The sequence below is a fragment of the Limulus polyphemus genome, unplaced genomic scaffold, assembly GCF_000517525.1.
Source record: "Limulus polyphemus unplaced genomic scaffold, Limulus_polyphemus-2.1.2 Scaffold4996, whole genome shotgun sequence".
NCBI classification, from domain to species: Eukaryota; Metazoa; Arthropoda; class Merostomata; order Xiphosura; family Limulidae; genus Limulus; species Limulus polyphemus.
The window spans coordinates 4825-23941 of NW_013670606.1; the positions used below are offsets into that span (position 1 = coordinate 4825).

General features: G+C 32.9%; 1 protein-coding gene across 1 annotated transcript; it reads left to right on the top strand.

Annotated features, from left to right (window-relative positions):
- The first annotated feature begins 1655 nt into the window (after positions 1-1655).
- LOC111089005 lies at positions 1656-3722 on the top strand. The gene has a single exon (XM_022400582.1). It carries the CDS (start codon positions 1827-1829, stop codon positions 3720-3722), a length of 1896 nt encoding a protein of 631 aa, XP_022256290.1. The 5' UTR covers positions 1656-1826.
- Positions 3723-19117: the final 15395 nt, after the last annotated feature.

Genomic DNA, 19117 nt, shown 5'->3' on the forward strand with positions numbered 1-19117 from the left:
CAAATGAGAATAATTCCTCGCGATTTTATGTTTTTATATACGAATAGATCGTCGTATTAAATCAAAGTCTTGATATTTATTACAAGTAGAAAAGCTCTCCGGCATGTTAAGGTTGATCTCCAGTGCAAAGTACGTGTAACTAACGACACAAGTTTGACAACTGGAAATCAACATGGCAGTTGAGAAGAGAATTCGTTCTTATTGTAGATTTCAACTTGTTTGTATAATATACGAGGAATAACCTGCTGCAGAAAACAAGTTCTTCTGGAGATCTATCTATGGATACTACATGATCATAGAACAAGGAAGCGTTCTAAATACACGCATTACTGGATCAGTTTCAATAATAGAATAAAAACAGCTTTAGTCATGACCTGCGTCGTTAGAACTGTGGCATTTCAGATTCTGTTGTTGTTTTTGCATTTTAGAGTACTCCATCAGAAGAAAAGAAGATCGTGACAGGTTTCAGTATTATCTAATAAAAACAACGGCTTAGTCCAGAAAACGACGCATGTCTTGTGTAACTAGAACTAGCTCCATATAGAGTAGGCCAAGGTCTCCTACTTCTTAGGGTCCAGTACAGTAGATCTCTCGCGATCAGGTTCTCTGTTTCATTAACTTATTTATAAGTTCTAAGGACTTGTGAGTGAAGGCAAATAATAATATATTGTATATGTTAACGACGCTACATTTGCTACATTCGGTGCCAACGAGTACTTTCGCGTAATACCAGGTCTCATCATGCTGGCTAAGACACCGTATAAAGTGATTGTGACATCCTAGCTTCGTGTCCCCCCCCCCCGCCAGTGACACAGCGGGATGTCTGCGGGATTACAACGCTAGAAACCGGGTTTCGATGCCCGTGGTGAGCAGAGCACAGATAGCCCTTTGTGCACCTTTGGCTTAACTGCAAACAAACAAAACATACGGAAAATTACGTTGAAATATTTGGTGTTAACTTGTCTTGTAAATTTAATATGCATATAATTAGATAAATTTATAATAGGGAAAAATGCTGTTCTATTAAAATCTGTATGTTTAGATAGGTCCTCGGTGGGTCAGTGGTAAGTCTACAGAATTACAACGCTGATAATTAGGATTTCGATTCCCTGCTGTGGATAGATTGGATACAGCCAATTGTGTAACTTTGCACTAAAACAAACAAAAAACTTTATATATAGTATTCACCTGACTGGAAAATTTCGCGAAATAGAATTCAGCTCCAAAATATTATAAGAAACCAATACTGGACTTAACAGAATTTATTTTATTGGTAGGATATTTGCTTCTCAAATGTATGTGTTCACAATTCTCTGATCTTTGTATCGTTATAAACTAAAGCAGGAAAAGACGTTTGAAATATGTAAATATAGGGGTGATGTAATACTAAAAAAAATGATGGTAAAAATATGCGTTCACATCACAGGAACGTACCGCGACAGCCTTGTTTAATTTAAATAATCATAAAACTTATGTCGGTGAAAAAAAAAAACGCATTTCGCATTTGTTTTTAAACGGTAGGTTTCCCTTGACATAGATTTAATAAAATTGTTTTAAATTAAAATATTTGACTTTTATATAGTAATGTCAAATATATAAAAATGTTGAAAGATTATTTACAAAAGAACGTGTTTTATATATATATATTCTAATTTCTTACAGGAAATCCTCTTCGATGTGACTGTGACGTCATCTGGCTTCGCGAGTGGGCTAACAGAAATAACACTGTCATTCGTCTACCAACCTGTAACTCTCCGCCAAGTGTCAAAGGTCAATTTTTGTTACAATTGACAAATGAAACCTTGTGTGAGGATAAAAATGAGACTATGAACGTTGGCTATACGTCCGATGCCTATGATGACTTTGAACTGTTGTCTCTGTCTAGTACCCAAAACTCCATAACTGTCTCTTGGAAAGTAAAGACAGCAGAAAAGGACACAGAAAAATGGAAGGTCTTATTCAGAACGTCTAACGACAGTCCTTACAAAATGACGATTAATCCTGAGGAACAAATTATCTCTTATGTTGCAAAAGATCCTTCAAAATTACATACGGAATCAACTTATGTGACTTATGTAAGCAAAATAACTAAGCTGGTCCCCAATACGACATATGTTATCTGCATTTCTTTTGCTAGAAACAGTCGTTTCTTGATACAGCCGGAAAAATGTCAGGCTATCAAGACAATTAGCCACATAATAACGTCCCATACGTCAACTGTAAGTGTAGAAACTTCGGAAGACGTTAAACCCAAGACTTTTCACATAAAAACTATTCTTACTGATATTAATATAAATCCCAAATCTATATCTATAACGTTGAAGATAGTGACAGCGTCGACAACCGAGAGGTCTGTAATACAGAACTATTCCTTAAATGATTCTTCCGACTCTCTTAAATGGATTATACGTGTTCGAAAGTTTGCTAGTTTTAATATTACAGAAACGGAAATCTCTGTGGATACAAATGAAGTCCAAAGCAATCGAAGCTTCGAATATACGGTCACAGATCTCTCTCCTTCAACCGGATATGACTTTTGTGTGCAAGCAATAAATTCAAAGTTAGTAGATGAAACAGACAAAATTCTTCCAGATATAGTCTCTCCTTTAGTGCACCAAAGCTTATATAAAGAAAACATGAACTCTATATCTACTTCTTGTAAAGAGGTAGTCACTCCAAAAGAGAAAATTTTCCCAGTAACAGAAGTTGCTATAGCAACAACTGTATCTACTTCCACTTCGGCTGTAGTAGTTGCTGTTGTATTTTTCTGTTGCCCAAAATCTATTTTCAAATGTAAAACCAAAAAATTGAAAGAAAAACTTTTAGGTAAAACATCTTTAGATGATAATGTTAGTCACGAAAAGAAGAAGAAGGATACATCTTTAAAGAAGTTTCTAACAAAAAATGAACAAACTCCCAGCAGGCATTTCTGTTTAGAAGAAGAAACCGAGACCGAAAGAAATAATTCTCTAAATCTATTAAGAGATCGTTTGGCAAACTTGGAGACAGAAGAAAATTTTTTAAGGCAGCAAGTGAATTCACAGAATTTTAATTCTCAGCCGACTCCGAGAGATACTCCTGGTCGAAGCCTAATCCCTGGTTTATCAGGAGCAACTAGTATATACGAAAGGCCAAAAACACCAAATGAGAACAGAGTTCATTATCTGACCCCAAAAATGTTGCAGGAAACACCAACAAATTATATAACTTTACAACACTCGGAATATAGTGAAGGTTATTCAACTTCTAAGAATGAATCGATGAGATCTTCCTCTGTTTATCTTAATCCCGAAGAAGTTCAATACATTGGTGGACAAAAAGTCCAAATACTTGTACATGGTTCTCGAACTCTTCCAAGAAATTCAAAAGATATATTCCCTTTTCACTCACGCTACAGTTTGCCTCGTGCTTATTGGTCAAAAGATGGCACTGCAAGGCATCCTAGTTCTTCTAGTGAGTCGGAACACCAAGGTACTAAAAGTCTTAACAGCACAGGAAAAGGAAAACTGTGGTTTCGTAGCAACTCTCTAAGTGACTCAACAAGTGGTATGAGTTCTCATTGCTCACAACTCAGTTCCCAAGGCTCGATTAGTAGTTCAATAAGTTTTTCTGACGACGTGTTTATTGACTTTAGAAAACACTTTGATGCTCCTACTACATCACATGTTGATTTTGGGCCAAAGATTTCTACAAATCAGCCTTACTGCATTGAACACGTGTAAATGAATAAGATTATCTTACTGTGAGTGTTACCAAATAAGTATATTTTAGAAAACTTTAGTTTAAGCTAAATATTTACACTTTTTTTTACAGGAAATACAAAGCTGAAATGAATTACGCTATTGCTTGAAATCGTAAAGGGAAAAATTACTGAATAAAGACAAATGCCAAAGACAAAAAGTCATATGTTAATAAAGCTTGATAATTGGAGAAGTTAGATCGTCTATTCACATGACAAACGAAACAACTCCCGATCGTTATATAATTTATCCACATGACGAATAGACTGACATCTTACCGTTACAAAGTTTTTTAAATTATAAACGGACTGATACCACATCATTACATATAGTTTGTACAGAATGAAAATTAAATATACTGACACAAGTGTAGATTTTGTTGCTAGTCGGGTAAAAATAATTAAACTCGTGTAGTATAAGTGAAAATCTTAAATATCTAATTGTATATATATATTTGTGTGTCTTAAATGAAAATAAAACACTTTTTTTCGTTACTCCACGGTAGACATTCTGAAATCTGAAAACAAAATTATTCTTTATTAAAAGAATGAAGAGCGCTTTATCTGAACAAATTGTATATGCTACTGCAGTGTAGTGTCGCTGCAGATACGAGCCATGGCGGCATAGGCATCGTGTTTAGACTTCTCGAGCGATGAAAAAACAAAGGGAACAACGTTTTAAAGAAGGGAAATCTCTTCCAGCAGTGCATCCAGAACAGCATTGGGTTCTGCAATCATACTCCAAGCCAACCTGTAGCAATGCCCTCTTCCGCTAAAGAAGGATTTCAGTCTCATAAAGACACTATGATAAGGCTGGACATACCTCTGAGTTCTGCAATCATACCACAAGCCAACCTAAAGAAGATTTCAGTCTCATAAAGACACTATGATAAGGCTGGACATACCTCTGGGTTCTGCAACCATACCCCAAGCCAACCTGTAGCAACATCCTTTTCCGATAAAGAAGGATTTCAGTCTCATAAAGACACTATGATAAGGCTGGGCATACCTCTGGGTTCTGTTAAAAATAAAATAAAAAATAATTTAAAACTGACGAATTCTCAGAAGTCAAATTTCCATAAGTTTCCATCACATCTCGAAATATACAGTTGTTTTATGAAAAGAAAATGATCAAAAATACTGGAATCACAGCATATTCATTCGACCATATACCTGTCAAGTTTCCTAGTTCAGCTCCAACGGATTTTTGTACTTTTGGTCTGCTTACACGTGACATTGGAAGCTGGCTTTCTCGTGCAATGGGTCATTGAATAGAAAGGTTGTCAAGACGTGCGACCTAAGATTGACCGCAACGTTGCTATGTAGGTAATAGTGCATAATTATGGCAATCAGAATCATAGAAGAAGCAGTTCCAAGAGCATTACAAGACCTGGGACATCGTTCTTCTAAAGTAATATTAATTTCAATCACATACTGCAAAGCTTTAGTTTTATTTATTTCCATTGCATTAACTACAGCTTGAATTCTCACAGATATAAACACATAAATCCACAAAAGGTAAATACTGTCTTCTAGGTACATCAAAATAACTTGGTGTTCACGCCTTGAAATATCACCTTAATCATATTTTGTTTTTATATTATAAAAAACAAAGTTAATTACTTCGTTTCAGAGGAATAAAATTTTTTTTTATTAATATCATATTTTTTTTCAACATTATATATTTTAGACTAAACTTTTGCTAAATATATAAAGGTACAGTAAAAGTAGATTGTGGTCCAGTGTAATTGTCAAAGTTATTATTAAGACCTATTCACATTAACACATATGAACAAAACTATTCTTAGACTGACTGCGAGAAAAACTGGAAAGAAAACCGAATGTTTAATCCGAGATTAAATCGAATGATAAATCCGAGATTAAATCGAATGATTAATCTGATATTAAGTCCCAAAATATTTGAATAAGTGTTGTTTTCTGTTGTTTTTTTTTTTCTGATCAACAACTGTGACCTTTTAAAACCGAGTGACTGTTTATTTTGGGTGTTGGCTTCAATACCTTACAGTTCTGTCAAATATTACCTTAAGACCTTACTACACCATTCTAGAATCGTCTGCGTAATTAGTTCTACTGATGTTTATGGATTTTGGTTACTTCCGATGTAATTATATTTTTAGGATTTTAGATTGTGTTTATTTGCTACACATATACGTATATAATAGCGAAATTATTTTTCAATTCACGGGTTTAAGAAGACATACTTCAAAATGTTTTTTTTTCATCAAAATTGAAACGATTCAAATATCATTTTTATGCGTTATTATAACCGATAAAACTTCTTTTCATGCCATTATTTCTTTTAAATCATACAAATGTCGGTCACGTTCATAGTATTATTTGACTTCATTGTATTCAAGGTAAGGTGAATTCAGCAGCGTTAATATTCATACGTTAGATATGGAATCATTTATCATCCTATCGTTGTAATGTTCATGTATATAATGCACGGAGGCAAATAAAAATATCGTTGTAATGTTCATGTATATAATGCACGGAGGCAAATAAAAATTCTGAAGTAACTTACACGTTTATTTCTACTTGTGTTACAAGTGGAAATTCTAAATTAAGCTAAAACTTGTATGAAAATGGAAACGTGAAGTAACTACATGAAGCTTAGTTTTGTTCTAATGATTTGCTCTATGCCCTTTTCCAGGATTACTGATGAGGGGTGGAAATCCATGAAACTGGTATAACTCAGTGATAACTGGTGAAACGAATGATAGATCTGGCCTCATATTTATTTTTAATAATAAACAATACTTTTATTTTTCCATACTTGCTCTAGTGCCATCTGTTGCAGTTCACAAGCATTATTCAATTTTTTTATAATTTAATTTACTAAAGTGAACTAAATGGTTTTCCCTTGGAAATTATGGCACAAAACAACCAGTAAGGAGATAGCAAAAAATAAATAAAAACGTCTGAATAAATATTACAAGAAAGCAAGACTATTATGATGTAGTTCTTTAAATTTTCACGTAGTATTGTTTTCCTAGCCCAGGCCTAGCACAAACATTTTTATTATTATTTCATATAATTTTATCACTGAATAAGTAATTAGTCTTATTTGAAAAAAAAAATGTTGTTAAAATTATTAACAATAATTAAAAAAAATATTTATTTCTTGCAAAAAAATGTAGAATCCTATAACGACTTATCTCTTACAGATAGGAAATGATTTTCCGTCAATTGAGTTTGGCTAAAATTCGTTAGACAGAAGAAAATTCTGTGTTTCCTCATAATAAACTTTGGCCTAAATAGAGCAATATAAAAACTGATCTGAGCGAATCTTTTGGAATATACATGGTACTACTACTACTGTTCTATACTTCCAGCCAAACTAGTAAATTGTAAAAAATATAATAATGAAAACATTAACAGAACTTTAAAAGAAATATAAAATATAGAACATTTGTTGCTATCTTCAAGAACCCGATAAGGTTATTCAAATTTTAGCAACAAATAATAATCTTAGTTTTCTCTTGACGTTTTCATGCATGATTGGCTGTAATTTTGTTTTGTTTTTCTAAAAAATATGCTTTTAACAGACCTTACATCATGTAATAAATTTCTTACTGAACAATTTATCATGAAAAGCTGACTTTAAAATGCTGGAAGGATTTAAAAGGAAACAAATTAAAGTTCAGTAAAACTCTTAATATTGTATGAAAACTCTGTTATATTAAATGCGAAATTCATTGAGAACTACCGTTTACAACAATGATTTTAGAGCATCGTATTTTATGTGTTTATAGACAAATATACATCCCTAACTTCAACTCGTACGTTTACAAAAGCGACTTTCTGTACGTTATCATACGACAAACTAACCTCCAAGACTTTTGTGGGTCAACCGCATGTAGCAAGATACGCTGGTCAAACACGTTTTCGTAATGGTTGGTAATAACTATTTTCATTGTTTAATGATAATTTCTAACAATCTAACAGTGATATTTTTATAGGACTGGAAACTTGTATGGCCGGCATCTGTCTTGATTAACAACGTTAATCTAGGTTAACAACGTTTCGAATTACTTTACTACAGCCATATTCGGGTTACTGTTGCTTAAAAGTCCATCTCAACAACTAAAGTAGAAGCAGTCCATAAAAACGTTAATATTTTATCCAAAGTTAAATATCTATGCGATCATGGTTTAGTACACATTAAACTGATTTTGAGTTTCACTGAAGTTTGAACCTAAAAACAATAAAGCACCTTTATTGTTTTTCAGCTCTACTTAATAACAGGATTAATATATCTTACTATACCTTTACGATAACTTTTAGTGTTACAGCTACAATATTTAATTTTAGATAATATATACCTGTAATAAGCTAAATTAGTTTCCAAAAATATTACAGATATTTTTCAGTTTTCTTAGATCACAAGATATCATCTCAGTTAGCATGTATATATTTTTTAATCATCAAACAAGTTTCTCTTTATGATGTGACGTATATAAAAACTTGTATTTTCGGTACAATTTGCCTTGTGCATATCAACAAAGCAAAGTTGCGAAATTTCTCCTGATTAAACATTTCATAGGAGGTCAGTTTTTAGGCCTGACATTCAATTTTTATTTCATCCCCAACCTAAATTAACCACAATGCTTCAGTTATTACCTTTTAATTTCTTTTAGTCCGTTTGATTTTTTCTGTATATAATATATCATAAATATAATGATAATTTGTTGTTGTTTTTTCAGTGTTTGGTAGCTACCGCCCTCTAGTAGTAACATAGAAGTATGTTAAAACTTTTAAAAATCTTTATTATCTTTCAGGCAATATAGATTTTTTTTTGTACTAATATAAGAGTCGTTTATTTCAAGTTAAGCTCTTGTTGTTGTTGTTTTTTTGCTTGATGAATATATTCTGTCTGAAAATTTGATTAATTTGTCCTATCGAATCATGTTAAAATGATTTAATTTATAATTTTAATACAACTAAGGGTTAATTTGAATTAAACCACATTCTCGTAGAGCTAAAAATAAAATGTATGTGAATCCAAAAGCTGAGTTAACAATATAAAAATTATCTATAAATAGGTTTATATCACTTTTGTTAAAGAAGTGAATTTATACACTAGTGTATTAAACTAGCACTAACTAACTGATTGTTTATTATTTTTTCCTAATTAAAATGTAGATTTCATGAAGTAAAGATGACGTAGAAACTTAGTCTTTACTTTGGCCCGCTTCTCCCGTTGCAGCAGACTAGTTTTTCCGAATTCACGGCTCATTAGTGATGCTTGGAAGAGCGAAACAAATAAATAAAGGAGGCCTCATATAGTGGTGAAAAGTAAACATTTTAACTGGTTTTGATGTATAATTCAGCTCTCGCAACCTTAGGTGTTTGGATAACATGTGACATAAGGTCAAAATTAATTATCCATTAAATACAGTATCTCACATGTTATCCAAACACCTAGTTAGTGGTGAGTAAAGGATTATACATAAAAACTCAACATAAAGTAATAACATTAAGTATTACTATTAATAATAATGTGAAAGTTTAAATTTTTTTATAAAATACGCATACGGTACATGTAAAAAATGGTAACCTTTTATCCCAAGTTTCAATTATAGACTAACAGTACTTGGAACACAGGGTGAATTTTTCTACACTAATTTTCTATGATGCCAGAAAAATAAATAATTAAATGTCCTTTAAAATTCATCGTTTCTCTTTTTTCTCAATATAACATAACATAAACCTTGATTGTAAACTTTTCAAATCCTATATATTACCTTAAGAAACCAATTTAAGTTTTTATAAATATTCATTTCAAAGTTTTATTTTAAAATACTGGGTCTCACTGTGTTCATCGCCGTTATCTCTAGCTTAATTAAGGCTAATGTCATCGGCTAAATATACATCTGTTATAATTTGCATTTTAGAAGAATTACTCATAAAAGACAATCACCAATTTGTTTTTTGATAGTATAGGTCGATGGCTTCTTTCTTCACTATGTTGGCCTCCTATATTGACAAACTCCAAACGCCATTTAAGTCAGAGCCTGTGAACAAATGGTAATTTCCATCAAAACGCAAAAAAAAAATAAAAAAAAATTGAGTAACCTCTGTGTTTCCTCTAGACGCCAATTTGTTTTTATAAAGTGAAATTAATCATTTAAAATACTGGTAAGTTTTGTGTTATGTGACAAAAGAAGGAAAGGAAATTGGTTCAAGCTTCGGTTTTCTCGACCAGTATCACGGTATACGATCGATTGCAAGAGTTTAACGCCTAACTCAGTGCTCAAGTCTTTAAACGAATGTTTGGGGCCTAGAAATAAACTACTGATAATGTATTTCCAAGTGAACCTACTCAAATATAGATTGTTTCGAGCCGTTTGTTGTTTAATGTTTAAAAGAACGAGAAATATAAAACTAGGTTAATGGTTTTATAGAAATGATATACTATAGCCTCAAAGTGAAACATACTTAGAGTCAGAAGTAATATAATATATATTCTACTTAATATATGAGAGGATAATAGGTTGTAGTTGTTATTATTTATTTTATAATAATGAATTTTAAAATGAAATCAAACCAAATTAATAGAATAATTAGCGGGTGTAACTCAGTGGAAGAGTATTTGCTTTGCACGTGAAAGGCTCCAGGTTCGATCCCCACAGACGTTCCTTTTATGGGTGATTTTTTCGGTATATCAAAATATTCTTATCACCTTCAGTAAAGACAGAAAGGACAATCTTAAAAACATTGCTAATGTTGTATTAAATGTTTTGTAATATTCAAAACCAAGCTACTCAGAATGGACTGCTGTTATGTTTCATTTGATCACAAACGGTTTATCAGTAACTCATGTTAAGTGTGTGTGTAATAAGAGAGAGACGTGACAGACTAAGTCCATAATAACTGAGCATGAGGTAACTACTTACTTCAACTAAATTTTTTAATCATCATCAGTTTCCAACACTTTTCCATAATGGTAGCTCATGCAACATTTTTCCATGATAGGCGAACCATGATGGCAGCTCATGCAACACTTTTCCATGATAGGCGAACCATGATGGCAGCTCATGCAACACTTTTCCATGATAGGCGAACCATGATGGCAGCTCATGCAACACTTTTCCATGATAGGCTAACCATGATGGCAGCTTATATCGATACGCTATACTCATTGTTTTCGTTTAGTTTTGGTTTTTCCGTTTGCTTGTTCATGACCGACTCACAGTCTGAGGGTCGCGGTTCGAATCCCCATCACCGAACATGCTCGCCTTTTCAGTCGTGGGGACATTATAAAGTGACGATCAATCCCACTATTTGTTGGTAAAAGAGTATCCCAAGAGTTGGCGGTGAGTGTTGTTGATTAGCTGGCTTCCATCTATTCTATCACTGCTAAATTAGAGACTGCTATCGCAGGTAGCCCTCGTGTAGCTTTGCGCGAAATTCAAAACAAACAAACAAACCTTGATCGACTTTTCTCATAATTCATATTTAGTTGATCTTTAAACACAACATAAATACCCCCCCCCCCTTCCTTTTCCTTTGTTCGAGTCGCCTGTGAGTTGTAAAAAGTGTGGTAGCACCTTGAGCAATAGTGCCTCCAATATATTTTTCTTCTGCTTCAGTAGTTAATTTACCAAGGAAAACCCACATAAACCCATAGTAGTAGAACCGAGAGCATCGATTCTGCGATTATGAAGTTCCCACATAGCCAAGAAGGGAATATTAACAATAAGATAGCAAAAATAAATATTTTTGTTTCGGATTCTACATAATTTGTCTTCAATTTTCTATGAAAATAATCAAATTATAAGTTTATTCTAACAAATTAAAATATATAAGAAAAAGAGAGAGAAAGGGTAAACATCAAAAAAGAAGCAATGGGACAGCTGAGTAAAGATAATGTAAGAATTAAAACAGTTAAAATTGAGAAAACCTGGCAGTATGAGTAAGAGTTAATAATTCTGTCAGAATTTGGGAATTCTCCAGTGGTGTGATGGTCGTTATTCTCTTTGTGATTACGGATGGCAGGTTTTATAGTGAAGCTAAGGTATTTATGGAGACACCTAAGTGTCTATAAGCACGTACAGCATGATGTTTAATCTTGCCCATGTACAGCCATTGCACCTGTACGCCACTAATGAGCACTAAGAAGGTGTTTGTATTGGAATAAGTATTTTAGTCTGAATTCGAGGTTAATTTTTTATAGGCAATCGTCAGATGGAAGAGATTATTAAATCTATTATGTTATGGAGACCTCCTTTTTAAATGGATACAATTGAATGATATAACATATAAACTTAAACTTGCACATTTAAAAGAAAGTAAATTAATAAAATATGTATAATTTAAGTTATCGAATGAAAGGGTAGGAAATAAGAGAAGCCTCTATATTAACTAACATTTATTCGGTAATACAGATAGGTGAATTTCGTCGTGTGCATATGTGTGTTTCTTGTTATAGCAAAGCCAAATTGGGCTATCTGCTGTGCCAACTTAGGAGGATTGAACCCCTGATTTTAGCGTTGCAGATCCTAAGACTTACCGTTGTCCCACCGGGGTAGGTCGTGTACGAAGAAACATTCTTATCCCGTAGTTTTGATAGTAATGCTGTACAGGGCCACTAAACATAGTATAGTGAACAAAATAAAAGATGTAAAGGTGAGTTTTGTTATGAAACTGGGTGTACGAAATATTGGTTGAGGTTGAGAAAGCGGCCGTCATTTGATCAGTCTCTAAGGAATTGGGAGATTACAGTACTCTAAGTAATTTAAAAAATATTGGAGTGAGCGGCCACCTTTCTAAGTTCAACGGTGTGGGGACTTCAAGACTCCCTATGGTTGTGAAACATTATAATCCGATATACAGAAAAACAGGTGCAAGGTCAAAAAGAAAGGAAACAGTTCGGCGTGGGTTTTGAGAAAGGAATCTGATTAATTTATATGCAAGAGCGTAAAACTGTTACAGGTCGTAACTATGTTACTATCATTCTATACTCGCACTTTGCTTTCCCTTCTTTATGTCCTTCAACTTCATTTATGCTGCACATATTCCAATCGGGAATTGATTCATACCAATGTAAACATAAGAAATTGTTGTTTATCGCTACAATCAATAACACATAGATTGAGAAATAGGTTTTGTTTCTTACTGGCAGCATATTACTTTCTTCCTTCGCCTCTTTCATTTTATTCTTATTTACTCGCATATTCTGGTTTTCTTTTCTTTTTCGTTGAACTCCTGTCTTTTACCAAAAAAAAAGGCATGGACGATTATTTTGTATTTCACTAATCCTTGTATAGCCACTTGCAACATAAATATAATATCATATATCGTTATAGATACATCTAACAAACACACCAAAACATATACTTGTTTTGAAATTATAAATATAGTGTTATTTATTCTGCACGTTTTTATTATTCAGTTAGAAAGAACACCAATGGATAAACTGCCTCTTTCAAGGGCAGCTTGCCCTTGTGTGTGTAGATGCGCGAAAATTCTGAAGCAAAATATAATTATAAGCTACCAACTAGGGCGCATGGTTGACTTACACTTTTGTTACATGAGAGCTAGCTACGCTTGCCGTTCTTAATTTAGCAATGACAGACTAGAGGGAACACAGCTAGTCAATATCACCCACCGCCAACTCTTAGGCTTCTCCTTTAACAACAAATAGTAGGATTGATCGTCAATTTAATGTCTTTACAGCTGAAAGTGCGAGCATATTAAGCGATGGGGATTCGAACTCGTAACCCTCATATTGCTACTCGAGCGCCCTAACCACTAGGCCATGCCAGACCCTATCACACTAAGAACTACCAGTTACATTTCACAAAGTCTACACTTATTAAAAAGTACAATACAGGATCATTATCCATTTGCTTATGCCTATAATACAACAATGTATCTTATTATTACAAATGTAAAAGCATAAAGAACAACAATATCTTAAGATTTTCAAATGCGCTAATGTTATTTTCAAAACCTTATTACTATGTCAGATTGCTTTGAAAAATCAAAAGTAAAAGCTTTCATATTGTTTTAAATCAAATTTCGTTTGCAACTATTATTTTAATGTCTTCACAGACTAAGTTAAATTTCTGCATGAAGTAGTTAACACAGTAACACTAAACGTCATTCCCCTTTTTTTTCAAATTAAACGAAAAAAGAACAACCATCGCATGATTTCCCCATGAAAAGTTGGGACAACTTTTCAACCCTTCAGAAAAAAATCTAAGAAGGCTTCGAAGATAACCGATCAGTATACGCAATGAAACATTAAAGTGTTTGCTATTGCCTTAATATCCGTATTTTAAAAATCTACAGTAATTCTTGAATATATAAATATGTATAGATCAGTACATACTAGTGTTTAGTTTCTTCTCAACAATATTAATAGTTTGTAGGCTTTGATGTGCAATCTTCACTTACCATTAATAACATACAATATTTTAGGTTATTAGTGGTCAGGATAGGACCTTAAATCAAAACCTACAGATTATTAGTTTATTAGTGGTCAGTAAAATACCTTAGATCAAAGCCTACAGATTATTGCCATCCCACCACAATATAACGCCTAATTTATTTATTTGCTTTCCTCTTCCAAGCAGTACTGATGAACCGTGAATTCGGCGAAACTAGTCTACTGCAGAAGGAGTAGCGAATCAAAGAATAGATTTAGCCTCCACGTCATTCACGAATCCCCCTTTTTTTCTCTCAAAGAAATTAAATGTTTTTGTCAAGAAAAGAAAAATTCACAAATAATATTAACCGTTTGCATTGTTCTTTCTTAAAAGGAAGTTATGTAACACCCAGAATCCAGAAGACGTGAACTTTAGCATAATGACTGTTTAAGTAAACTTACCTTTACGTACAACTATACTAATGAGTCTTAATGGCCTATGTATTCAATTATATCCAATTCTTTTTTCTATTTTGTTAAAATGCACTCCATAAGAAGAAATTAAATATGATTATGCCTAGTTTACGTTCATATTGTGTTAAAAACTATAAGTTGCTCTATAATTCTTACCCACTTGCATAATAACGTTTTCACTTCACTTGTCGATTTTAGTTGCATGCCTTTTCTGTAAACCGTTTTTATTTTTGCCTGTTGAATGATTTTGAGTAAATAATGAAGACGATAAGCAGACCAAGAAAACTTGAGGTTGACGTCAAGTTTCTCTCTTACATCCAAAGTTAGATTATAAATACGAGATAGTTGTGAATTGCGTAGAGTGTTGTTTTTTCGAGAAGAGTTGAATCAGTCAGTGTGTTTTCGTGAAGTACTTGAGTTTGTGTTTGCAATCGCGCTTATTGTGTTACTTTGTGCAACTAAGTTGATTTTACGCTCTTCCTAGTATTGTTATGAAGGCCTGAACGTCATTTGTAACGTAGGCCTACAACACGTTACGACTGTGTACAAGTGCGAGCTTGTAAAAACGTTAAAATAGGAAATAAAGTAATTTATTCTCGTCACGTAGACTAAAAGTTGAATTACTTTCACCAAATGAATTAAATGAAATTGCCAAAGAAAAAACAATGTTATAGCTATAAGATTTTGAAAACAATACTACCAGCAACGATTCTAACATCATATCCAGGACTATACTTCCATTAATAACCTCTTCACTATACTTGAACCAAGGCGAAGAACTAACTTCTGAAAGAGGAGTTCCGTTCATGTCCACTCTCTTCCAATGTAGGTAGAGGAAAATTAGGAACTATGTAGACTCGATGAAAGAACGCTTGATCACTTTATATAATGTTTGCAGAGGAATATTTTTAACGGTAGGATATTTACAAGAACGATGTCGATAAGCTCAAATTTAAGATATGAAAGTGGTTTGAATTGGCCTAATTTCACACATGGTCTGTTAGAAGATCCAAAGTTCAACCTGAAAATTTTATACCTAATGCGAGATCTAAGAAGCTTGTAAAGATCTCGTGCGTCTCAGTCTTGATGCAGAAAAAAAAATCAATGTGGGAATCTTAATCATCTGTGCAGAGGGATCTAAGCGTATAGAAAAAGTTTCAGTTGAAGTACACCTCTCTGCACAAATTGGTTCTTATAAGGACTTAGCTCCAGATCTCGTGTAATTTTCTCATTTCTGGATATTTCATTGATTATAAACTTTGAAGCTTTCGTGAAAACTAAATGCACAAACTCTGCTCGTGTGTAACAAATAAAATACGAAAGTAAACTATTCCACTTTGGCATTAGGCTGGAGAAACCAACTGTTTCTTCAGCAGGTAGATCACGTGTAAAAAAATTGTCTCCCTGTCATTCATCAACTAGGCTATAATGTATTGGAGAATTCAGAAGACTTCTAGAAGAAAATCTTAAAGACTTTATAAATTTCAAGTGAAAAACAGCTATATTGGTTGTATATTTTTTACGCTTTTATCAAAGTAATTTAGGTATAATTATATAAGATGTAAGTCAAATTTTCTTGTAATCCAGAAAAAGTTTATACTTTGACATAATCCATAAGTACTAGGACATTAGACCTTGTGTGACATGATATTAACATGTTGTGTAATGATTATACAATATATTGTATGATTACGGTGATGAAACCCCCTTATAATGTAAGGTATATTATTGCTTAATTACGATGCAATCTAGACAGCCATACTGTTAGCCTTTGACCCCAAGACGACGTAAATCTAATGCTTTACTAGTTCCACACACATCATTTGTGGAACACTAGTTTGAGAACCTCTTGGAATCGGTAACAGAATTATTAAATAAAGTTCAAGTCAATTCAATGAAATTTCAAAACAGTTAAGAATTCTGCTCCTTTTTTGAAGTAATAGTATGTTCAAAGACTTCATACCAAACTAACATGTTGATATATGAACTTCAAAGACTTCATACCAAACTAATATGTTGGTCTATCACTGAACACCATCGACCGTTTTCTTTGGGTAAACTTTTCAACATTATATTACGTCATGCTATTCTCAATAATCTTAAAAAAAAAGAAAGAAAAGAAGAAGGGAGCATAAAGCTAAGTTTTATTTCATAAAAGCGTTGGATTTGGCTAACTGATGGTATTCAGTTTCGTGTAGAATATCCTTTGTTTATTTTTACAGTATAGTTATCGCTCCAGTTTAGGCCCGTAACTAAATAAACTTACACCGTCACATTTGTAGTAAGATATGGTATGCACTATGATATAACGTGCTAGATACAATCATCATATATGATATAAAGTGCTAGATACAATCATCATTATGATATAAAGTGCTAGATACAATCATCTTATATGATATAAAGTGCTAGATACAATTATCATATATGATATAAAGTGCTAGATACAATCATCATATATGATATAAAGTGCTAGATACAATCATCTTATATGATATAAAGTGCTAGATACAATCATCTTATATGATATAAAGTGCTAGATACAATCATCTTATATGATATAAAGTGCTAGATACAATTATCATATATGATATAAAGCACTAGATACAATTATCATATATGATACAAAGTGCTAGATACAATCATCTTATATGATACAAAGTGCTAGATATGATTATCATATAGATACACAATGAAGTATCTGTACTGTACCTATCGTGGTTATCGAAACCCGATTTTTAGCGTTATAAGCCTTCAGGCTTATCGTTGAGCCACCGGAAGTAATAAACAATCAAACATTGCCTTTAAATCTAAGAAATAGTTTGCAGTTACTATTAGAAAGTCCACACAAATAATAAATGGGTATTCATATATACATACAGCCCTCCAGTGACTTAGCGGTTAGTATGCCTGCTTACAACGCTAAAACTCGAGTTTCGATACTCGTGGTGAGCAGAGCACAGACAGCCCATTATGTAGCTCTGTGCTTAACAACATAACAACAACTATACACGCAGACACATATTATCGGTAAGCAAACCGATAATTTGAAGGTCTAAGAAAAATAACAACTGTGTGAAAAAACAACAAAAACATTAAATCACTGATGTTTTTATCATCACTTTCATTGCCATGGGTGCGTATAAGTTCCTCTCTAGAGTACTGCCATGTGAAGAGAAAGCATTCCCCTTGAAACTTACCAAACTTTACCAGATTCTGCTAAAGTTTCAGGTAAAGAATGAAATATGAAAATGTTTCGTTTTGTTTTTTTTATTTCATATCGAAAAATAAATCTTGCATTGGGAGTGTGCTCTTACCAATCAGTAGACACTGGGAGTGATATAGTTCAAATAGTGCTTTAAAAGTTTATGTAGATCCATTTATTGACAGAAGAATGTTGATATTTCTTTCTAGACACATTTAATAAGAGTTGTTTTACTTAGTTTCATGTGAGATATTTTAATCAAATATAGTATAAAATAAACAATTATAGGATATTCCGACATACTGAGCATTCTACTCGAAACTCAACCTGAAGATGGCGCTAACATAACTCTATTTTCCAAAAATATGCAGCTAACCTTATCCCTATGGCCACACTACAACCCTTTAAGCCGGAAGCAAAAAATATTTTACTCTGTTCTAGGCTATGTTCAACAAACATTGAATTATCTCCAAGTTCGGGACAAGCTAAATAATTAGATAAAATATGCCAGGTTATTTTTATGTTACACAATGAAGTCAATAGTTTTAGTCATAGAAGTATGGCAAAGCTACAACTCATCACAATTAAGCGAGATACCCGCAACTGGAAACAAGCATGTTAAGCCTCGTCTGTAAATATGGATGTTATTTTATCCGTGGGTTGGCCATTCATTACTAACCTAAAACATACTAACACCCAAAATTTTTAAACCACACTTCACCTACTTATAAAGTAGAGGTATGAAATACAGGATCGTGTATAGGATTCATTTTCTGAATACCTAAATGTTAATCGATCAATCATTCCCATTCCCAAACATCGTTTCGGATCTTTAAGCTATTATTTCGCACATCAACCTTCTAAAGTTTTCGACCAAACAAATTCCACCTACTTATTAAGATAGGTATGAAATACACAATCATATACAGAATACAGAGGCGGGGGCTTCACATGTTTACAATACCAACCCTTGTGTAACACATCATTCCCACTATTGGGATTTCGCATACTAAACCTAAATACTTTATAAGTAATATTTTTCAAATTAACAATTGTCAAATTTTCAATCAAAATGGCGCTACTTAAGATAACAAAAAGAAAATAATATATATAAATTAAATAATAAATAAATACTTTTCAAACCTCAACTTTATCGGTTGATTTTTTTTTTAATATACATGCGTGTAGGTTATAAATTTAGAAGATCTGTATTTGTTAACAAGAATTTAGTAACGTGTATATCAATAATATTGATAAAATTGATTTCTAATTTTTTGTTCTATGTTAACCGACTAATTTGAGG

What these genes read in the sequence shown, in the direction of transcription:
- LOC111089005 (XM_022400582.1), top strand. Translation starts at nt 1,827, where the DNA reads ATGAACGTTGGCTATACGTCCGATGCCTATGATGACTTTGAACTGTTG.